Genomic DNA, 24,288 nt, shown 5'->3' on the forward strand with positions numbered 1-24,288 from the left:
CCAATGCAAAGTGTGCCCCAGATCCACACTCGTCTTCCCAACACGTCAGAAACCCAGGAACGAGCCCCTCTGCTCTCCCATGGAGATGCCAAGAGACCGTGCTTATAGTTCTCGAAGCTTGCCGACAGGCTCGATGCAGCAAGGCGGCTCAGGAGTCTGTCCAGAAGTCAGACCTCTACGCAGCTCACTGTGGGAGCAGGACGGCATGCTCCAAGACAGAAGCACGGAGAAGGAGCGAAATCAGAAGATAATGCAGTAATGGTCATAGCACTTTATTTTTGAGGGGAAAAATGCAGAATTTTGTTGATGTGATAAAAGGACATATTAAATCGCAAACTGGTGAGAAAAGCTAGAAGTCTCTTTACGTTAGGTACTTGTTCTTTTATAGGTGTTAACATGAAATATAAAATACACCCAAACTGTGCCCATCACAGGCTGTGTATCTGCCCCGGCGTTGAGTGACATGTACAAACCACCTGAGCTTCGCGACTGTGGTTTCCATCGTCACAGGAACCCCTGACAAAAATACAGCTTTCTACTGCACAGTGGGGTGCAGTTTATTTTCTCCATAGATCATAGGCTCTATTTTATTTATCCACATGCATAGCTACAAGTTCCCCTTATGCTTTTCAGGTAGAGTTAATTATAAAGCTAACATGACAACAGGATAATGAAGTGTCAGACCGACGTCCGTGGTGGATGCTGGAAATACTCCGGACTGCCCCCGGGGACAGGAGCTGACCCACCTTCTTGTGTGACCTCTGGCTTCCAGGCTCGGTCTTGGGGTGCCGGGGAGGAGAGGTCGGCAAGCCTTGTCACCTTCTGTTCAGGGCACACAAAGGTCAACGGTGTCGGGAGAGGGCCGGGGCCCGAGGCAAGACCCCCATAAAGGAGCCATTGCGACCGAACCCACCTCAAAGAGCTATTTGTTTTCCCAACTCGCTCTGGTGGGTGGTTCTTTTCTATTCGGCTGACACAACGCAAAATGGACGCTTCCTGCACTAGCTTTTCTGGTGGTAAGAAAAGCAAAGCTGGAAAACCTCCGTGAGCACCATTTCCAGGCGGCCCCTCGCCTTTAGGGAAGGTGTGAGTGGAAAACACCGGCCGGCAGCCTCAACGGCTGAGAGGACAGGGAGCCGGGGCGCAGGCCGGGGCGCCAGCTTCTCAGGGACACACGCGGCCGCGGACTGCGACAGGCCTGTGCGGGGGCCGGGGCGTGATGTGCCCGCCTTCCAGGACAGTGGCTCCCCTGGCCCGACAGACGTTAGAGACGGAAGAGCAGGGCGAGGATACACACTCACTACGAACAAGGGCCGGTCTTCCGAACTCGCTCTGCTGTGAAATGTAAAAACGAGAGAGAACACACACGCCACATCCCTCAGGACACGTCCAGCTCTTTTAATATAGCAGCGCCACCACATTGCTACTTCCAGCCTCGCTCACACGCTGACTCCTGCACGTACTCAATCCCGGCCAGCCGGCTGGGGGCTGGAGGGGCCGCCCCGCGCCCTGCGCCCGGTTCCAGCCGGATGGGCCCCCCCTGGATAGGTCGGCTTCCCCGCCAGGCGGCCTTCGTGGGCCAGCAGCCACTCCTTTGTGGCCAGTCCTCCGGAGTAGTTGCCCGCGGCTCCGCTACTGCAGACCACTCGGTGGCACGGGATGAGGATGGGCACCTGGAAAACAGGAAGCCATCCGCCATCAGTCGGGGTGCTGGGCCAACGAGGTCTCTTGCGTCACGAGCAAGGCCCCTGACCACCACTGACCTAGAGGGGCTCAGCCACGTGCAGGCCCCCAGCTGGCCGTCTCAGCCCTGCGCACCCCTTGGGTCTCTGAGGGTCTCAGTCTGGCCCAAGGAGCGACACAATGCCCCAAGGAAAATGTATGGCATATTCCAGAGAATCCCCTTACACTAGGATTTGGGAGAAAACTGGTAAGAAATTGATAATGGATGCTTACTGAGTTCAAAATTACATTTCCAAGTTATGGGATGGGATGCAAAATTGTCAAACATCTTGAGAAGTGACAGGAACCTTCAGGGAAGACCGCACTCAAACAAGGCATTGGCAAACGGGCTGCCAGCTGCTACAGTCCCCATGTTTTTATAAATAAAGTTTTATTGGAACACAGCCATATTATCTGTGGCTGCTTTGAAAGTCTAAACTATTTACCATCCGGCCCTTTATAGGAAAGGTTTGCTGACCCTGCTTCACGGGATGTCAGTCCCGGGATACCTGTCAAGTCGGAGAAGCTCTAGTCCTCACCTGTTCTCACCTGAGTGGCCACTGCTGCGGCCACCCACCCCTGGATGCCACTCACCTCCACAATCCCTCAGGACTCCAGACCCAGGGCCACACTCGTCCTCACCCCTCCACCCATCTCAAATAGCCTCTCACCTCTGGAGATAAACCGGGTGGTTAGGTGCTTGCCTTAGCCAACAGAATGGCTTCACTAAAAGCAAGGTCACCTTATGAAGAAAACAAACCCAAACATAATCCTACAAAGAGAAGCCAACTGGCGGTTAAAAGAACCCACTGCCGGGACCAGGAGCAGCTGTGCGTCACCAGGAAAGAGGTGCAGGCGGGGCTCTGTGCACCTCAGGCCTCCGCCAAACCCCACCAATCCGACTTACTGGCAGCTCAGCACGTTGCTGTCCCCGGGAAGCACGGGCCGGCCCGAAGCCCCAAAGGAGGAGGGCCCAAATTGCAGGCAGGTCTCCCTAGCAGACACTGAATGCCCCAAGGCCAACAGGACCCTCTCCCAGTGCCCAGCAAGTTATTCTGCCCTTGCCTGGAGCCGCCACAGTGCAGACCTGTGGGTGTCTCATACTCCACATCTAAGACTGGATGCCCGGGCTCACAGGTGCTGGATTCCAGTGGGGGTCACGGTCACATGGGTGGGACATGATTCCCACAGCCACACACAGGCCAACAACCCTACCTAACACACTCCTGGGAGCCAATCCTGCCAGGGGAGGAGACCTCTGTTCTCTCCAGAGGTGGGAGGCTCCTTTGCTGCAGCTGCCCCCAGGGGAATGCCTCGGTCCTCCTCCCATGGCCTGGGCTCTACAGACAGGCGCTCCAAGGATACCTACTGGCAGACCTGCTCAGTGTCTGTTCTCAGGATGGAGTCCACTATAGAGAGTGGGCACAGTGAGCCTTGCCCTTGCTTTTGATTTCCACATGGCAGGACACCTACTGTCAGGAGGGACATGCCCGGCCTTGTCCACCCCCCATGGGGAGGAAGACTCACTGACCAGCCATCTTGGGAGGAAGGGGTGAGAATGCCCAGCTCAGCACCCTGAGAGGTCCTGCGGGGGGGGGGGGGCGGTGCTGTCTGCCCCACAGCACAGATGTAGTCAGCAGGACCTGCCCCTGCTAGGGCTGGTTCCAGCACAGTGGGGTCTAATTCCAGGCCAATTCCTGGGAAGCCCACCAGGGCCATACCACCTCTAGTTTAGCCTTTATCCTAATAAAGCTAATACCCGGATGTCCTTTATCCATTTCTTAGCTGGCCCAGAACACAGAAGGAAAGGAAAGGGATGGGAGGTACAGAGGGGAGAGGAGTGTGTCTTGGGCTGTGGAGCTCCCTCCGTGGGCAGCACACAGCACAGCAGGGACGGCCCCACGCCTGGGCCACTCAACAGAAGGGTGCACGTGGTGTTCCCACTGCAGGGGCTCTGGCAGATGAATGGTCATTTTGCTTAAAGATCCCAACCAGCAGTTACTTAGAACCTGAGGGACTTCCGAGGATGGAGGGTACAGCGGATTCTCAGCAGAGTTCAAGCCTCTGAGGAAAGGGTCTGCCCAGGAGTCCCGGGTAAATCAGCCTTCATTCCGAAGTGGCTCCATCTCGACTGGGCTGACGGGGCACAGGGGGTCAGTCACTGAAGGCCCAGGACGTGCTGGGTGACAGTTCTCAGCATCGTGCAGAGCACAGCTCCACAAGAACAGAACTGCCAGTGAGCACCAACTGCAGGAGCAGGCCCAGCTCCGGAGACTGAGCTGGGGCAGGAAGAAGGGCACAGCTCCTCAGCAGACCCCACCCTGGGACACAGGATGTACCAGGGACCATTCGGCGTCCGGCCCCCGTCCTGCCCCTCTGGGTGCACTCACATAAGGCTGCCGTGCCCCCAGGGTCCTGTGAAGAAAACGGCCACTCCCGCAGGGGCCCAGAGGGTGAGGGCTTCTTGGTCTCCCTCGACTGGGTCCGCAGCTCAACAGAAAGAAGATCCGCATCACCCACCCCCAAGCTCCACCTCCAAAGACCTGAGCTGGACAAAGCGACCAGTCGCCAGTTGGGTGAGTTTCTAGAAGAGTGGCTGAGCACACATACCTGGAGGCTCTTCTTGTGGTATCTGGCCGTCCTCTGGCCATCGTCTGTCTCAGCTCGCCACACAAACCACCTACCTGCCTGGCGCGTGCCCTCAGTGGGCCCCAAGCTGCACCTGTCCCTGGGCAGATGGCATGGTCCCCAGTTCCGTCCCAGATGCAGCACTCAACAGGGCCCCGGGGATAGCATGCTCTGCGGCTGGTGTGGTCCAGCACATGTCCCTGACAAGCCGCAGGCCAGGCATGATCAGCCCCGGGGCACATTCCATTGCTTGCCCAAGTCCACAGGCAACGTAGGGGCAAAGAGAGGATTCCAGCTCAGCGGAGGAAGGACCCGGTGCCCATACTTCTGGCCGTGACACCAGCTGCCCGAGGCGGATTGCTGGGCACGGCCCGGGGTGCTGGCCAGCCCTGCAGGTCATCTGGCTTCGGTGGTGGGAACCTGACTTCTCCCACATCACACACGTCCCGATTCTGACCAGAAGTTTGGGTTGCCATGGGAACGCACGCAGTCTCAGGGTGGTCTGAGGACGAGCAGCGGGGTCGGGGGGGTTGGGGGGGGCGTGGCTTCCTCCCAGCACCACTTCACGGACTGAGAGCGACACCACTACCCGGCCCCGCAAGCAGCTTGCAATCCCCATCATGTTGGAAGGAGAAGCCGACAATTTTCAGGATGGAATATTGACTCTGAATGAGGGTTTTAATGCAATACAACAGTCACATTAGTAACTGCTCTGAGGACATGATCAGATAATACACAACTTAAGCTTTGACTGATGAAGAGAGAGAGATTTAATTCAAGTTAGGCTCCCAAACATTTAGGCTCCAATTCAATTTTCCTACTTAAGAGCAGACTTCACGAGTGTGCTTTGATTTTGCTGCCCTGCTCCCCGAGCTGTGGAATTACAAAAGGTGGCCCAGGAACTCTCCAGCCCTGCGTGTCACGCGGACCACAGCACGGTGGTCGCGGAATGACAGGGATGCTGACCACCCCGGCCAGGCTTCACCTTGTGCACGCAGCGATGGGGAGCAGGGACTCACCGAAGACGTGCTGTTTTTGTTACTAGAAACAGGGAACACGGCTTCTGTTTGTGTTAATTTTGGTGGCAGATTCAGACTACTGAAATAACGAAAGCTGCCAAAATTTATTGGAGCCCTAAGGACATTTCAAAGGATCCGTACCCTCTTATACCCTCTCCTTTAAAGCCCCATGCTGCATAAAATGTAATTTTTATCAATAAGCAAGCAGCTCATAATATCACAGCTGCATTGAAATCTTCATGCTGTGAAATCTAATTCATCCAATACGTGAATCCATCACTTACACAGACCCTTTCTCAAATGCTATAAAACTTCCAAACCCATAGATTTGTCTCCAACAAAAATAACACGAAGGGGCCTTTCAATCAATAACGGAATCCCTCTGATTCTGGAGCTGGCTGAATATTTTTCCCAACTTCGCCTTTGTTCTCGTGGTAGTAGCCCACAAGGGAGAGAGCTTGTTTTCACTCGCGGCCTCATCAATACCTAAATCCTGGTGAGCAAGTGACATGGAGAAGCTGTAATCAATAGTTCCCTGTGCGTTTTTTTCTTCTGGTCAAATGGTTCAGCCCCACTGACAGCCCTGACACTTAGAACATGATGCTAAATCTTTATCAACAGCCATCTGGGTGACTGGCAGAACAAGACTCGGGGGGTCATTAACGCTCATGGCAATCTGTGAATAAACTAACTCTTCAGGAATGCGTTTGTTTAGAAAAAAGTGGGGAAACTCTCTGTGCAATGTATCGATTGCCTTTGAACTGCATTTAGCACATTCCGTCTGAGGAGGAGGGAAGGGTGCTTTTGTGGGGGGCTGCCCATGAGGCGTCTTCCGTCTGACCTACCAGGAAACGGACCCTTCTCCATGGTGGGTGGGAGCACGCAGCTTCCAGACGGCTGCCAAACCAGCTCACCTGGGCGCTATAGCGAGTTCTTTGTGGAAAAGTTGGAAAAATCACGTGCTGAGGATGGGACCAGACCGCTGCACAGCGACAGCCATCCCCTCCCCTGGTGGGGAAGAGAACCCCACGCCCACAGCAAATGCTGTAAAGTGAATCAGCACATGCTCGTGTTCACTGCAAGCCACCCAAGGAATTAATGCACAACCCGCTTCGTGGTGCTTTGCCACATTCCAAACCCATTTTTCACTCTCCTTCCTGAAATGCACAATTGCTCTATTCAGCCCGAACAGAGAGAGATTATCAATGAGTGCGTCTCCACGATGCTCAGTCGGCGCTGGAGCGCGGCGTGGGCTGTGCGGCCGGGCCTCCTGCTGCCAGCGCCAAGGAAGGGGGCGCCCACGTGGGACGGCCACGTCGGTCGTGGTCCAGGCCCCGGCCAGGGCCCCCTTCTCCCCCAGGTTCCTGGGTCGCCTCTTGGATGCTCTGCGGTCCATACCAAGGAGGTGTTAAATCAACTTTAAGGAAGCCCCTGGGGGTCTGCGGGGCTCCCCGGGAGGCCGAGCTGAAGCTCGGGAGGCGCCTGCAGCCGCCAGAGCCTCTGCCACCACCTCAGGCCGAGGGGTCCGGACGAGTCGTGTGCAGCGCCCAGCGAGAGACCCCCGGACGGGCCCCCAGGGCTCGCCTCCAGCCTGGTGGCTGTGGGCACAGGAGGGCGCCGGGAAGCGGGGCCGGGAGCCTGCCCGGTCCTCCCGCCTGGTGTCCTCACAGCCCTTCTCCACTTGGGCACGAGACAGGGATGTCAATACGTGGACTTTATGGACATTAGAGTTTTAAGCCTTGTGAGATCCGATTTTATAAATTTCCGTGACTGGGGCCATATTTGAACAGAGACATTCATAGAGATTAATAGCAGGAGGAGAGAGTCGTGCTGGTTGCTGAACAATAAATGTTTCTGAATATTGCCACGAGCGTGATCGCTGAACAGTGACGGCGTCTCCACGGCACAGAGTGAGGAACTGTTGTCAGCACGCGAGGCAGGCGATGGGCCACCGCCGTCCATGCGCCCCCGGCAGCGCGTGTTTGCAGAGCACCAAACGGGAGGTGTGCCCCCGCGCGGGGGGGGCGGGGCACCAGTGCGAACCGAATCTCACCTCCGGGAGCGAGCAGAGTGAGCCACTCTCCACAAAGGGCACGAGGAGTAGACACTTGGCCTGCAGGGGGGACAAAGATCTGGGACCGAAGGAGAATTTGCCCTGGACACGGCGACCGCGGGACGCGGACAGCCAGGCAGAGCCCTGTTAGCCGCTAGCGCGCTTCTCACAGGCGTGACATGCAGCCGCGTCCCGCAGCGTCCCAGCTGTCGTTTTATCCTGGGCGGAGGTGCTCAACACCTGGGAGAAGATGGGGGCCCTCCCAAGGAACGCAGCGGTTCACACTTCAGCGGGAAACGTAAAAAAATCACTCTAGGATCTGATTCAGAATCACGCCGCATGCACGGCAAGCCCTGTGCCCTTAGCACGTGGAGGGGACTACTCGGAGGACACGGCGGGCCACAGTGCGCTGAAAACACAACTGCTGCGAAACAGAACAGTGGCCGGGCTCACGAGCCACCGTCACCAAGGACTCGGGGCGCAGAGAGGCGTGGGGTGGGCAGGACCGGTTGTCCATATCACACACTGCTCCTGACCGTCTGGGATATCGATACGGCAGAGAACTCTCCAGATTAGATGAACAAGACATGCGATCCACTATGAACCTGCCGGGGTCGCTTCTTAGACAAAAACAAGGCAGTCTTGTAAACACTGGGGCTCTGCCCTCAGGCAGCCGGGACCGAGCAGCATCTGGTGGGAGGGGGCGCGATCGCTGCCTCTCCCCGGTGAACAGGGATGAAAACATACAGCAAAGCTACAGCAATTTTAAAAAAAGTGAGGTCTATCTGATCTAGTAGTTTCCTATCCCAGGATGTGATGGTCCTATTTCCTCCTCCTGATAGGATGGCACGCTTCTATCACATCAGAGACTCTCCCACGGCTCCAGGGGAAATCGTTACGGAGGCGCTAGCAGGCCCCGGCCGGGCACTGGCGGGGCTAACAACAATAGGAATATTCCGGGTCTCACTCGGTTGTGTGGGGTCCCCCAGTGAACCTGGCTGCTCTGTGGACGGGGGCACCATGCCACGGCCTCTTCCCCCACTCACGTGGACGTGCTGAGAAGGACGGCCTGCTGTCCAGGCGTAGGTGTGTCCTCTGTCCTCCTGGGGACAACAGCCCTGCGGCCACCCCACACAGGCCCTTCCTCGGAGAGTCAGGCTTTGCCTTGAGTGAATCTCCCTTTCAGCAAAATCCAACCACAGATGCACAGGAGGGACAAGGACACAAAAGGGCTTGGAGACGGAGCCACCCCCTGGGGAAGACATGCCCAAATGCGGTGAATCACCCCCGTTCCCAAGGCGCAGGCCCTGGTGTCAGATCTCCAGCCTCCCTAAGGGTCAGGCACCCCGGGACGTGTCTCCTTCTGAGCGATGCTCCACATCGTCAGCCTGTCTGTTTTGTTTCCGGCTGCAGGCCTGGCCCCTAGACGAGTGTCTGCACCTGCGAGGAAGCCTGTACACCCGGTTACTGGACGAATGAATGTCCACTCAACAGTTCCTCCAGGCTTTGTCCTCCTTGGTCCTGCCTCTGACAAGGGGCTCCCGTGGTTCCAACATGCATGGCGGGGGGTGCTTTTGTGCGAAAACTTCCTGATCACCCTCACCAGAGACGGGGGCCAGGGGCACAGACCTACCAGTGACCCCCATGCCTCTTTGGTTGGGGGGCCATCACAAGCCCTTCCTCTCCTCCTCACCCAGCGTGGCTCCGGCTGCCTGGGGGACACGCTTACCTCACGCGGCCCCTGAGCGCAGCGCCCAGGCCCACCCACCAACTGCGGCCAAGCTGACATCATGCTGACCGCAACTTACGGGATTGCTCCTCATCGCTCCGCCCACGGCCCGCGCTGCTCTGGGGTTGCCTGCCAGGGCTGCGAGTTGCTGGTAAGAAACCGTGTCTCCAAATTTCACAGCCTCCAGCAGCTTCCACAACACCTGTGCGGTGAATGAATCTGAAAGGCAGAACACAGAATGACGTTATGTGGACAAAGGGCTCCCACAGGTCTGATGTAAAGAGCTGCCAGTCCCGAAACAGAAAACACACCACAGAAACAGAGGTGTTACCCTCAATTAAAGCACGGCCTTCACGCATGGTCCCATCGGCATGTCCCCAGCACCGCGCGGGCTGGCCCCTTTGCAAGCACCCCACAGCTGTGCACCCAGAGCTGCAACTTCCTCCCATCTTCCCCCGGTTCCACGTGGGACCGTGTGATGCTCTCTCTTCCAGGACCTGCGTGGGCCAATTCACAAGCAGCTCAATTACTAAGCACAGAAGGCCCTGCCTGCCTACTGACTTCAGAACCTTTTACGCCACTGGTTAATGTCCACCTTCAGCTGGGACACAGAAGGGACAAGAAGCCCCGGGCTGGGCTATGACTTATGCTAGCTGCCCACAACCAGCAGCAATCAGGCTCAGAATGCCAAACACCACGGTCCACGGGGCTGGTGGTGACCTTGGCTACAGGCATCTGTAATGAACAGGGCAGCAAAAATAAAATAACTTTATTCCCATTTTAATTGACTAACCACATCAAATTGCATTTGCTCTTCATCCCGCTGCAGGAATGAACAGGCGAATGCACGAGGACGTTCTCTCCTTCAGCCTCCAGGTTTTAGAGCAGCTTCCCAGGCTGTGAAAGAGGCTGGTGTGAATCGATACCTATTGTCTTTCCAACGGGAACACAGGGACCAGGAGCACTGGACAGGGAGCGGCATCCCCCACGGTGGGGGCACCGAGCCCTCCGGGGGCGGGAGTTCTCGGTGGCGACAACAAAGGGAAGGCTTCCAGGAGCAGCGGCGGCGAGCCGGAGTGCGTCCGTAACGGGACTAATTACACTCAGTGCCAAGCCGGCAAAGTGCGATTTGGTTCTTAAAGGAAACACACCCTTACATGCATGTTAAATAATAAAAATCACTTCTTAACTGAACGGAATGATAATCACTTCACTGGAAAAAAAAATCTGTTTAGTCTTTATTATAACATTAAGCAAATTAAACATCAGCATAATCCAGGTGATCCTAGAACAGGGTCATCAAAGAAATTAACTTTGTTGTTCATTAATTTACATGGATTAGTAGAGGGCAAAAAGATAGCAAATGTGCTCTAGTTTTTTATGATATAATTTCAAACTGTACACCATTTGTGGCAGGAGGGTGACTTTGGGGTTAATCAGACTGATTTGTCCTTTTAATTGCTTTCTATTCAAAGAAAATTCATTAGATAATGTTCTCTTCAAAATTCATGAATCAATTTAACTGAAGAAACCACATTAACAGCTTTGGGTTCATTAGCACATGCAGTTGTGTTACTGGGTGATTGCTCGGAGGGTTTCCTTAGGCAAACACACTCTGTTTACTGTGATTTCTTCAGAACAGGTTTTGGAATCAAACTGTTCATCATTATCATTGTTGCTGTTGTTGTTACGCCTCACTTAAAAACAAACAAACAAAAACACAAAAAGAACAAAAAAAGAGAAGGCCGGGCCGGGGGCCTGGTGATGACGTGGGGAGGAAGCGATTTCGGGGCGTCGGTCTTAGACAAGCAGCCAGGAGGGAGACCGTGCCCGGTGCAGAGGCCCGTCGCCGAGGCCCGTCGCCTGCCTTCCTGGGAGAGCGCGAAGTCGTCCGTGTTTGTTCTCTGGGACGCCGCCAGGATTTCCAGGAGAAGAGCCTGGAACTGTACCGGACCTGGAGGACCAGGGTGAGAGGTGCCTGCGCGAGCTTCCCTGAGGCACAGACGCTCCCGCGCCAGCCCCGACCTGCACCGGGAGCCCGGGCCACGCCACCAGCGCCTCCCTTCCCAGGCATCAACGTGTCGTATAATAAAACATTCGTGTGTCTGTGTATGAGCACGGAGTTTATCAAACATTTGCAGCTTCGCTGTCAATTTTTCATGGGAAATAATTTCTCACCTTGTACATACCGTGCAACATATTAGGAAAAATAGCTTCAAGAACGCAATATTTAGCAATCAAGCACATCGTTTTATAAATGTATCTGAAAACTCAATTTCACCCTGTAGGGAGCAAATGCATTAATTAGTTTGAGCAGCTCTCAGCGACAGTGCCTTTAACCCTAACCTGTGCAAAATCAGAGGATGAAACTGCTCTCCTTTTGAGGAGGGGCTGGTACTTTCAGTTGTTAAAGATCATTCTAAAACGTAGTAAAACCTGCTCATAAAAATTAACATACGTGGATGTGGAAAATAGATTTCCTGGAGGTTGAGGTGTCCACATAAGTCCGTAGCACTGGACCAGCATTTCAGATGGCCCAAAGGGCAGCCATCAGATGATGAGGCTTCTCTCTCCCATTTACGGCCTTCCCCAGGGAGTGACCCCAGAGCCGTGTGGAGCGGCCTCTGCCCGCCACATTCACCCTCTCCTCCTCCTCCCCATCCTTTCTCCTGCCTCTCCTGGCCTCCCAGGATGGCCAGCTGGGCCGTGTCATGTGGTGGGGCCAAGGTTGGCCCTGCTGGAGGCCGACTGGCTGCTCAGAGCTCCCTTACCTTAAGGAGGACATAGCCATTTTCATTTCCGTGTGGGTGGCCACTTGCACGTGCCCACCATGAACACCCAACCCGACCAAGACTGCTTTCTGCATCCTCTCTAGGTGGACTGTAGTTCATCAGCCACCCAGGGGCTGACGAGGTGCTTTTCCAACACTGGCCATGAAGGACGTCATTCCACGTCGTGGACACCGGGGTTTTATGTGAGCTCTTCTCACGCCACTTGTGGGAGTCGAGATCGGGGAGCCTTCTCTGGTGCACCCAGACTGACTCAGCCAAGTGTGGCTCTGATAAGGGTGCCAAGATAGGTAGGCAGATACCAACTCCACACTGTGGCTGGGACGGACTGACCAGGGCCAGGGTCTTCCTTCCCCTGGGCCTCTGCCTCCTCCCTGGTGACAAACACCGTCGTGAGAGCTCCAGGGACAGACATGTCCTGCACCCCATGGCACACTGTCAAGCTTGAGCACCGCTGGTTAGCGGCAGGGCTGGGCCCAGAGACCGTTCTTTTTAAAACCAAGGCTGAGACTCAGCTACTTCTTCTCCAGTGAGGGAGAGCACCATGCTTTTGAATTCTTGGGGGCAGACTCATTCTTTCAAGGTGCCCTTTGTTGTAGGGTGCAGTTTCTGCCAGAGGGCCGTCTTTCAGCTGCCCTGGGGCTTCGGGGCTTTGCACCACCGGGCTACAGCCAGGTGGCACATGCAGGTGCACACACACAGGAGTGCCTGGCGCCCACACAAGGCTGGCTGCCCCCTGGGCCCTGCCAGCAGAGCGTCGCAGTAGCTCTCCTGGGGCTGGGCAGGGTGCTGCCTGCAAGGGTCTGTGAAATCGATTTGCCACGTCTCTGTGGGCAGAGCGCGGAGCCCAAGCTCCTGCAGGATTCCCTTGCCGTGGCATCCAATGGCCGGGTATCCATGGCACAAACCGTAACTATCTGATAAGTTTTCAAGTTTCCAAGGGCTTTTCACTTCCAGGATGTGCCTTCTTTTGCCCCTGGCATAGAGGGAGTGCCCAGGCTGGCCCCTAGAGTCCCAGACAACCTGGGGGTGTGAAGCCAGTTCTCTGACCCAGGGGAGAGTTTTGATAAGATGCGTCCTGAAGCACAAACAGAGCTGACGTGACCTGATGCTGCCTGACCATTTGCAAAGCCAGGACCGACAGTCCAGGAATGAGCCTGGGAGGAAGCACAGGAAAATGAAAGGGAACAGGGAGCATGTCCACCAGGTTTTCTGTGGGTGGCCTTTCCAGAATCTGGGCAGAATGCAGAGGGCTGTGGAAAGCAAACAGGAGCAGGCAGACTGGGGAAGAGGACAGGAATCTGAGGAAACACTGAAATGATACATGCGTGTACCATCTCACCTGTGTTCTGCCCAGCCCAGACTTACTGCGGCCTGAACCCTGAAGGAGCCGCCGGTGCACACGGAGCACCCAGGAGCTCTCATCCACCCTGAGGAGGGAGAAAGGTGTCCTGATGCTCAGAGTGGAGGAATCGCCCACTTTCTGGTATTATCTCTGAAGTCTTGCACCACAGCCCCCAAGCAATCCTGAGGCTTATGGTCCTTTCTGCTGGGAGAGCTGGGGCCCCACAGGTGGGCAGGCCCCTACTGCTTTTCTCCGTTGTCTTCTCAGTGCTCGGCTCCATATGGAGGTGCAGTCCTAGGAAGTGTGTGGCAGAGTGGGGTAAGTAAGGTCAAATCACGACTGGGGACCAAACGGGATCTCTGAGAGCTAGAAAACAGCAGGAAGACTGTGGACAGGGAGGAGCTTGGGAAAGCACACTGATAAGTTGTTTGTAAATCCCTGGCCTCAGCCCTGACCTGTGCACGTGTGGATCTGACCCTGAATCAAAGACTTGGAGAACTGAGGGAAGGGTCCAGACTGGCCACTGACGGACTCACAGGTCGGCAGACTTAAAAAGGACGTGGACCCGGAAACCACAACCTGCAGAAGCCTGGTCAGAACTCAGGAGCCGAATCCATCCTCCAGGCTGAGCGCCTCCTCAGCAAAAGAAGCGCTGCTATACACTGGACTCCCATGAGACTCAGCCCATGATAGTCAAAGTGATCAGGATACAATCCAAAATGACTTCGCAAACAGAGCAAACAAAGAATCAGAAAAACCTCCACTCGTCTTAGGAAAGATAATCAACAAACATCAAGGCCGAGATGACACAGGAGTTGGAACCACCTGACAACATTTTCTCCCTGGTGTTTTGAGGATTAACTGACAAATACAATTGTAAGATATTGAAAGTGCATGATGTGATAATTTCACATACATTGTCTGATAACGTTAAAGGATCTATAGTAAAAATGCTGCAAGAAGGGAAAATACCCTTGAAACAAATGAGAAGATGCAAAGTTTCAAAGAAATACAAGTTAAGAATCAAATGGAAATTTAGTTCAGAAAAACAGGAAATGTAAACACTGCATGGTCTCAATAGCAGAATGGAGATGCCAGAGGAAAGAGTCAATGAACTGAAGTCAACAGAAGTTATCCGATCTGAAAAAGAGAAAAACATGTTAAAAGCAAACAACAAAAACCCAGAAAGTACCTTGGGGACATGTAGGACAAAGCCAAAGGTTTAACAGTCGTGTTATTGGAGTTCCACAAGAAAAGGAACAAGAGTATAGTGTACAAAACAATTTGAAACCAATTATAGCCAGAACTTTTCCAATCTGGCAGAAGATATACAAGGACAGCTTTAAGAAGCCTAGTAAACCACAAACAGGACACACCCAGAGAAATCTACTCCCAGACATATCCTGATGAAGCTGGTGAAATCTAAAGACAAAAAAAAATCTCAAAACCAACCAGAGAAAAATGTTATTTATAGAGGAACACGGATTTGAATGACTGTAGAATTCTCATCAGAACCACGGAGGTCAGACGGAGGTAAAATAGCAATTTTAAAGTGCTGAAAGAAACTCAGAATTCTATATCCAGTTAAAAAAAAAACACAAAAAAAACTCTTCACGGGGCGCCTGGGTGACTCAGTCAGTTAAGCGTCTGCCTTCAGCTCAGGTCATGATCCCAGGGTCCTGGGATCGAGCCCCGCATTGGGCTCCCTGCTCGGCGGGGAGCCTGCTTCTCCCTCTGCCCCTCCCCCTGCTTGTGCTCTCTTGCATCCTCTCAAATAAAAAAATGAAATCTTAAAAAACACCAACAAAATTCGGAAGGGAAATTGTTTAAAAAAAAAAAAACCACCAAAAATTCTTCAGAAATAAGGCTAAAATAAAGACATGTTCAGATAGAAACAAAGATCACACACTGCCAGCAGACAGGAGCTGGAATTGCTGAAGGAAGCTCTTTAGCAAGAAGGGACGTGAGACTGGAGGGGGCAGCAGTAAAGGCAGAGCAAAAGCAATGGTAACTTTCTGGCGAAATATCACAGACTGTTCTTCCGTTGAGTTCTTTAAAATATATTTGACGACTGAAAGTAAAATCATTAACATTATAAGATTTTCAGTGTATGTAAGTGCAAAACATAAGACACTGTAACAAAAAACAAGAGAGCCCAAGGATCTGTATGTGGTAAGGTGGTCAATACAAATTCCAGTTAGACTGTGAAAGGTAAGTATATAAGTATTGTAATCCCTATAAACAGATAATAGAGTCAAAAACCTAACAGATAAATGAAAATGCTAAAAAAAAAAAAAAAAAAGTTAGAGCCCAAAAGAAGGGAAGGGGAAAGAGAAATGAAAAAACAAGACAGAAAACAATTATGTAATAGTAATATAAAAGAATAAGAAAACAAATGAAATAAATGTTACATTTGGATAGAAATTCTATCATATTACTAATTACATTAAATGTAAATGGTCTTTCTTTACCAATAAGGTAAGAGTGCCAGATGGATTGAAAAAAATAACCCAAGTATGTGCTGCCTATAAGAAATTCACTTCAAAGAATAGATACAGATGGCTTAAAACTAAAAGGATAGAAAAAATATACCATGTAAATAGTAATCTAAGAAAAGTAATTATCAAAGTAGATTTAAGAGCACAAACAATTTCTAGGGGTAAATTAATTTTTACAATTACATAGTGACAAAAGGGACAGCTCACAAAGATGACATGGCAACCCAAAACATTTATGCACCTAAGAGAATTTCAAATACATAAAGCAAAAACTGACAAAAGTGAAAGGAGAATCTGACCAACCCACAAACATATGTGGAGATTTCACTTCTCTCTAACAGAAGTAGTTGGCAGAAAATCAAGGATACAGAAATGAAAAACACCATCAACCAACTGGTTTCAATTGACACTTACACAACACTCTACCCAATAACAACAGAACATATCTTCTTTTCAAATGCACACAAAAAACTGACCAAGATATACCATATTCTGGGTCATAAAACAAACTTTAACAAATTTAAGATAATTGAATTCATTCAAGTCATAGTCTCTGATCAGAATGGAATTAGACTAGATATAAGAACAGAAAGATAACTGGAAACCTCGAAATAGTTGGACAGAAAATAAGGCACTTTTATTTTTTTACTTATTTATTTTTAAAGATTTTTTATTTGAGAGAGTGAGACAGTATGTGCATTCACAGTGGGGAAAGGCAGAGAGAGAATCTCAGGCAGACTCCCTGCTGAGCCTGGAGCCCAATGCAGGGCTCAGTCTCGTGACCCTGAGATCATGACCTGAGCCAGAATCAAGAGTTGGACGTTTAACCCACTGTGCCACCCACAGGCCCTAAAAATAAGGCAAAAAAAAAAAACAAAACAACAAACCCAAAAACCACAACACAATACACTGAATTGAATGAAACTGAAAGTGCAGCATATTGCAATTCATAGGATACAGCTGAAGCAACAGAGGGAAATATGTAACATTAAATTCATATTTTATTTATTTTTTAAATTCTTTTAAAGATTTATTTATTTATTTGAGGGAGACAGAGAGATCGCACATGTGTGTGCACAAGCGGGAGGGGCAGAGGGAGGGGGAGAGAGAATCTCAAGCAGACTCGTGTGGAGCATGGAGCCAAACATAGGGCTCGATCCCAGGACCCTGAGATCATGACCTGAACCAAAACCAAGAGTCGGAAGCTTAACCAACTGTGCCACCCAAGCACCCCTTATGCATATATATAGGTCTCAGATTAATAATCTAAGCTTCCAATTTAAACAAGAGCAAAACAACAACAAACAAAAAAACAAACACCCAAAGAAGGAAATAAAGGAAATAGCAGAAAACAATGAAATTGAAATAAGAAAAATGATAGAGTAAAATACATGAAAACAAAACTGGCTTCTTTGAAAAGATCAATAAAATTGATAATCCTTTAGCAAGTGATATAAAAAGAGAAGAAACAAGGTATCAACATTAGACCTAAAAGAGCAGATGTCACGACTGACTTCACAGATATTGACTGGAGAATGAAGTATACCTACAAATACCTCTATGCACAACATTCAACAGCACAGATAGAATAGACCAATGTATCAACACCTACAAACTACCAAGTCACATCCAAGATGATGCAGATAACTGGAACAGTCCTGTAAGTATCAAAGAACTTGAACTCAAGAGTTTAAAATCTTCTGAAATCACTAGGGCCAGATAATTTCACCAGTAAATTCTATCAAACACTTAAAGAAGAAATACATCAACTCAGGATAATCTTTTATAGAAAACAGAAGAGAAGGGAATACTTCCTAAGGCATTTTATGAGAATGGAAAACCAGAAAACCTGAAAAAGTCAGAATCCAGAAAAGTACAGATTAATATTTCTCATTAACATATATGCAAAAATTCTCAACAAAGTACTGGCAAATCAAATTCAGGAATATATAAAAAGAATTAGACAGCGGGGCACCTGGGTGGCTCAGATGGTTAAGCGTCTGCCTTCGGCTCAGGTCATGATCCCAGGGTCCTGGGATTGAGCCCCGCATCGGGCTCCCTGCTCAGTGGGGGGCCTGCTTCTCCCCTTCCCTCTACTTCTCCCCCTGCTCATATTCTCTATCTCTGTATCTTGAATGAATAAATAAAAAAACTTAAAAAAAAAAGAATTAGCAACATTAAATGGAGTTTGTCTGAGAAATGTAAAGCTGATTCAATATTTGAAAAATGAGCCTATATATAAAGCTACAGTAATCAAGACAGGGTGTATTAATGAAAGAATAGATACATAAATTAATGAGACAGAATAGAAACAGATCCACCCAAATACAGAAGCAAAGGCAATTCAATGAAAAAATGACAGTATTTCCAACAAATGGTTCTGGAACAATTGGACAGCCATATGCCAAAAAAAAAAAAAAAAAAAAGAATCTAGATACAGACCAGGCATCTTTCACAAAAACTAAAAATGGATCATAGGCTTAAATCTAAAAGGCAAAATTATAAAACTTTCAGAAGATAATACAGTAGAAAAATCTAGGTGATTATGGGTTTTGGGGGAAAGTTTTTAGACACAGTATGATCCATGAAAGAAAAATAGTTGGACCTTATTAAAATTATTTTCTCCTCTGTGAAAAGTGCTGTTAAGATATTGAGAAGAAGAAAAGCCACAGGTTGAAAGAACATATGTGCAAAACACATATTTGATAAAGGACTTGTAACCAAACTATACCAAGAATTCTTAAGAACTCAACAATAAGAAAATAAACAACCCAATTATAAAATGGCAAAAGAATATCTCACCAAAGAAGATATACAGATACAAATAAGCATATGAAGCGATTTTTAAAAGTATTGGTCATCAGGGAATACAAATTAAAACAATGAGATATAATTATACACCTATTAGAATGGCCTCACAAAGAAACCCCCAATTTTGACAGTACTGATTGCTAATGAGGATGTGAAGTGATAGGGATATTCATTCACTGCTGATGAAAATGCAAAATGGTACAGCTACTTCGGAGAAAATTTGGCAGTTTCTTACAAAGCTAAACAGAAGCTTATGAGATGAACCAGTAATTGCACTCCTGAATATCTACCAACTTATCTGAAAACCTATGACCACACAAAAACCTGCATATGAATGTTTACAGCAGCTTTATTAACTTATTGGTAAAAACTGGAAGCAACTAAGATGTCCTGGGTAAACTGGGTAAATGGGTAAACTATGGAATATCCATATAATGGAATATTATCCAGTCATACAAAGAGTGAACTATCAAGCCCCCAAATGACATGGAGTTATCTTAATGTATATTGCTAAGTGAAGGAAACAAGTCTGAAAAAGCTACATACTGTATGACTATGTGACATTTTGGAAAAGGAAAAGCAACAGACACAGAAAAACCTTATATGCAATATGTGCAAATTAACACCAACACACAAAAAAGCAATTGGAGGATCCCAGGAATGAGTGCAGACTGTGACAAGAGAATCTAAGTGTATTACAACTTATGAACATAAGAACAACCCCACTAAAGTTGGTGGGAGGGAAAGTGGTGACCCAAGTAAGTATGGAAATGAAGAGAGTCTGTAAGACTAAAGGCAAAAAGAATTTCATATACACACTCTACTTGATAAAGTTGTTTCCCATTGGGGGTACAAGATTTTCATACTGCTATATGGTATACTGGACTTGAACAATTAACTAAATGGCTGGTGGAAGGTGGGAGCCTGTTTTCTGGTGGAAGGTGGGAGCCTGTTTTATTCTCAATTTCTTTTCTGAAAATCTAAAACTGCTCTAAAAATGAAGTATATTAAAAATGAACTAATATGATCCATGATATATTAACAGCCTAATGAAGAAAAACAATACTTTTGTCAATTGAGGCAAAAATAAAATGTTAACAAAATTCAACATCCATTCATGATAAAAGCTCTCAGTAATGTCCCCAACCTGATAAAGGTATTGACAGAAACAAAAACAAACAAAACAAAAAAACCAAAACCCAAACCTAGAGCTAACATCATAATGGTGAAAAACTGAATGCTTTCCCCTCAGGATTAAGAAAAAAGCAAGGATGCCCACTACTATTCAACATCATAGTGGAAGTTCTAGCCACAGCAATAAAGCAAGAAAAATAAATAAAAGTCATACATTTTGGAAAAAAGAAAACTCTCCCTATTTATAGACAACATGATTGTCTATGGTAGAATACCCAGGAATCTACCAAAAAAAAAAAAAAATTCTTAGAATGAGTTTAGCTAGGTCACTAGATACAAAGTCAACACAGCAAAATCACAGTTCTTGGTTACTGATAATAGCTCCAGCCAAAAATATTTAGATGTAAATCTAAAATTACATACAAGATTCTTATGCTGAAAATGACAATATTCTGTTAAAAGAAATCAAAGAATACCTAAATAATTTGAGAAAAATACCATGCTCATGGATAGGAAATCCCAATATAAAAATTTCAGTTCTCTACAAACTGATCTATAAATTTCCATTCCAGTCAAAATCCCAGGGGAATTTACTGTAGCTACGGACAAACTGATTCTAAAACTTACATGGAAAGGCAGAGGAACTTGAATAGTCAAAATATTTTGATAAAGAAAAGAAAAAAAAGTTGGAGAAATTACACTAGCAGGTTTTTAAGACTTACTATGCTGTAACCAAGATAATGTGAAATTTGTAAGGGAATAAACACATAAATTGATGGAACCTAATAGAGATTTCCAAGAGTCCCACACAAATATGTCCAAATGACCAAGGTACAAAAGCATTTCAATGAAAAAAGGATATTCTCAAAAAGTGGTGTTGGAAAACTGGATATCTGCATGCAATACAATGAATCCTGATGTAAATCTTATACCTTATAAAAATTAATTCAAAATAGATTAAACTGAAAAAATTTTAAAAGAAAATATAGGAGAAAATCTTTGTGACCTAGAATTAGGCAAACAGTTCTTAGACATGTCATCTAAAGCACAATCCGTAAATTAAAAAAATAAATTGGACTTCATCGAAATGAAAAAAAAAAAAAAACATTGGTGTGTGCAAATCAGTGTTAACAGAATGTAACACAAGATACAGACTGGGAGAAAATATTTGGAAATAACATACCCAACAAAGAACTTAAAACAATAATATATAAACAACTCTCTAAACTCAACAGTAATAAAACAAACCACCTAATTAAAAAATGGGCAAAAGACTTGAACTGACAGCTCATCAAGGAGGTCAGATGAATGGTAAATGAGCACATCAATAAATGTTCAACCTAACTGGGAAGTGCCAATTAAAACCATACAATGAGATGGCATTACATATATGTTAGAATGGCTATCATAAAAATTATATAAACAAACAAGGGCATATCTACACCATGGAATATGACAATTAAAAGGCATAAACCGTAGGTACATACAACAATTTGGATGGATCTCAAAGGCATTAAGCTGAATGACAGAAGGCAGACTCCAAAGGTTAAATAGTGAGTCCATCTAGTGATATTCTCATGGGGATGGAGAACAGATCAGTGGTTGCTAAGAGTCAGCAGAGATTTGGGGTGGGGCAGCTGTAACAAAAAAGGGGAAGCAGGAGGGAGTTTTTAGGAGGACGCAACCCGAGTCCTAACTATGGTGGCAGTTACAGAAATTCATACATGTATTAAAGTTCATAGTACCTACACCACAAAAAGTCAATTCTACCATTGGTTAATTTAAAAAATAAGTTGAAAAACATAGAGGGAAATATTCTTCTAAAACACCTTTTCTTTAATCCATCTCCCTGAAGTTCAAGATACCCACTTAAAATGGAGCCTAAGTCATATCCACTGCAAACTATTCTCCTCTGCAAGGCCCCCTCTGCCCCCCAGTGCTCTCAGTACAGTCACCATGGGGGTCCCTTCTATTTGACCCAGCTCACTGAGAGCAAGGACTTGCCTTATGGGTCAATAGTCCAGTGCTGGGGCTGACCCAGAGTAGGCATCTAGTGGGCATCTACTGGATGAATAAAGGGTGGGTAGGTGTAAGCAGGGGGCCTGGTCTTCCCTGTAATCATTTGGGGTTGGCCCCTGTGCTCAGGGAAGACACCCTTTCCACGGGAGACAGACCAGCACTGTTTCCATATGAGCAACCAGGAACTAGAGCGGACTACCTGGGCATCTACCTCAACTTGCCAAGCCCAACTCAGGTGTTCCTGAAATTGGCAGAGAAGGTCAAGGCCAAGAGGAAGCTGATCCACCTATGCACGTGGCCGGGGACGTGGTTCTGTTGAAGTGCACAGTCCTGACCTAAGTCCTGAGCCTGATGGGACCCCTGCAGCCACACAGACATGCTTGCGAAGAACAGCTGCTGCGGGCCAGGGTGGCAGGGCTCAGCAGGCTTTCTCACCAGCTTGTAGGCAGGGCGCTGGGCAGCGTCTGGCAGGGCGAGGGCACCAGTGGGCCTGCCTCAGTTTCCTGTGGGCAGAGCTCCAGTAGCTCAGCTCTGTGCCTCCCGAGGGGCTAGAGCAGGTCACCCCACTGCTAAGCAGGCCTGGGGCCAGGGGGGTGCATACTGAGGGGCCTTTATAAATACAAATGAGTCCACTGAAGACGGCCTTCTAGAACTCCAAACTCATTCCCATCAGTTGCAGCTTCTTCTGACGTTGGGAGTGACTGCCTGTAGCAAACTTGTCAATAATTAGTCTTTTCCGGGGCGCCTGGGTGGCTCAGTCGTTAAGCGTCTGTCTTCAGCTCAGGTCATGAGCCCAGGGTCCTGGGATCGAACCCCACATCAGGCTCCCTGCTCCGCGCAGTAGCCTGCTTCTCCCTCTCCCACTCCCCCTGCTTGTGTTCCCTCTCTTGCTGTGTCTCTGTCAAATAAATGAAATCTTTAAAAAAAAAAAAAGTCTTTTCCTTCCACACACTCTATCATATACATATTACACAGTAGCTATGAGATAGAACATTGCTTGAGTGACAATGACTTGATTTACTTCAACATGCTAGCCGTAGGCTTCACTGACCCACAGATAACAGAGAAAAAGCAAAGGAAAGTTTACAGTGGTCACTCCAAAGCTTCAGGAATCAATACAGCATTTCCATGTATCTGTGCCCTACCAAGTCAAACCGCATGAATTAAACATACGCGTCTGCGGAAGTCAGATGAGCGCAGGTGCACGGGCATGTGCTTCCGACGGTGGATGGTGCAGGCTGTGATACTCCAAGTGTGTGAAAATATGCCGTGGACTCAGAACCTGGGTCGGGACAGCATGAGGCCACCAACACATGGACACAGCTCCGCTAACTGAAGTCTGCCCTGTGCGGACAGGTCAGGACTACGGGAGGAGCTCCGTCTAGAGAACGCAGGGCCGCTCCCAGCTGGAGAGAGCGGCTGCGGGGCACAGAGCCCCACGCCAGCCTTTATTTCTAATGTATTACGGAATGGTCTGCAAAATCCTGTGGCATGGGATGGTGTGCACCAATGTCATCCCCCCAGGCAAGGAGATGGTGAGAGACACAGAGCAGTACTGAGAGGGGCCTGGGTCCCCACAGGCAGGCAGCAGTTTCCTGGCTGGGAGAAGGGGGACATTTCAAGTAGGGGAAGTGACCCTGCAAACAGGGCAAGTTGGGGAAGATGCCTGGGCAGACAGTGGCTGTTTCAGAGGCAAGAGGAGGCTCCCACTGAGAGCCATGCACAGGCCACTCCACGGTCCAATGTTACCTGTTCCTCAAGGGCTAACCCAGAAGAACTCTTTCCCAGCCGAGAACCTGGCCCTGTGGCCTCTTGTGGGTGTGAACTTCTGGGACCCAGGCACTGCTGAGAGCTCAGGTCACAGACACACAGGTGAGACTCCAACCCAGAGGGTCCTGCCCACCCTACCTACGAGGCTGTGATGGTTTTGCAGCCAACAGTGGAGTTACTAAAGCCACGTACAGAGGCAGAATGCATGGTCTCTCACATTCACAAAAAAGAGGTATCTTCCTGCCCCTCTCATACTTTAGGGTACCTGGCTCGCCCAGAATGGGCCGGCCTCCACCGGCGGGTGTCTGCAGTAAGGCCTCAGACAGGCAGGGGCATCCTGGCCTCCCTGGTTTCCTGGGCACAGCTCAGCACTCTCCGGCACAGGGGTCGGAAGAAGACACAAGGAGGCAGCTGGCCTGGCCACCGCCCCAGCCCCCCGCTCTGGTCCCATCTTCCCAACCACCACCCAGACACAGAGCTTCCTGAGCTCTTAGGAGCTCTCGCTGACTTTCCGCTAAGTCCTCAGCACCCAGTTTGCAAAGCTGGCATCACTATTCTTATTGAACAAATGACAAAATCAGGCTCAGAGCCATGGCCTGGCTACTGTCCACACCGCTGGCTGGATGCCTGGGACTCAGGTCTGCTGCTCTCTGGGGCCTGGAGGGTGGGACCCAGGCACCCTACTGCTCAAACAGGTTTTGGTGATAGGGTGTCGGTCCATCTGCAGGCCAGTCCCAAGCTCAGTGGCTTGGCTAAGGCCTTCTGTTCTGG

The 24,288-nt window shown here is 49.0% G+C and overlaps 1 protein-coding gene across 2 annotated transcripts in view; it reads right to left on the reverse strand.

The window, feature by feature from the left end:
- Nucleotides 1–256: 256 nt before the first annotated feature.
- Nucleotides 257–24,288, reverse strand: part of MGMT (O-6-methylguanine-DNA methyltransferase) — a 255,691-nt gene continuing 231,659 nt past the window's right edge. For both annotated transcript variants that reach the window (XM_081823290.1, XM_081823291.1), the window contains exons 4-5: nt 9,231–9,370; nt 257–1,673 (exon numbers count right to left, since the gene is read on the reverse strand). In XM_081823290.1, coding sequence (XP_081679416.1) covers nt 1,464–1,673; nt 9,231–9,370 — 350 coding nt within the window. In that variant the 3' untranslated portion in view covers nt 257–1,463. The remainder of the gene's footprint in view (nt 1,674–9,230; nt 9,371–24,288) is intronic.

The sequence above is a fragment of the Leptonychotes weddellii genome, chromosome 6 (assembly GCF_054177405.1).
Source record: "Leptonychotes weddellii isolate Sample4059 chromosome 6, ASM5417740v2, whole genome shotgun sequence".
In the NCBI taxonomy this organism is placed as follows: Eukaryota; Metazoa; Chordata; class Mammalia; order Carnivora; family Phocidae; genus Leptonychotes; species Leptonychotes weddellii.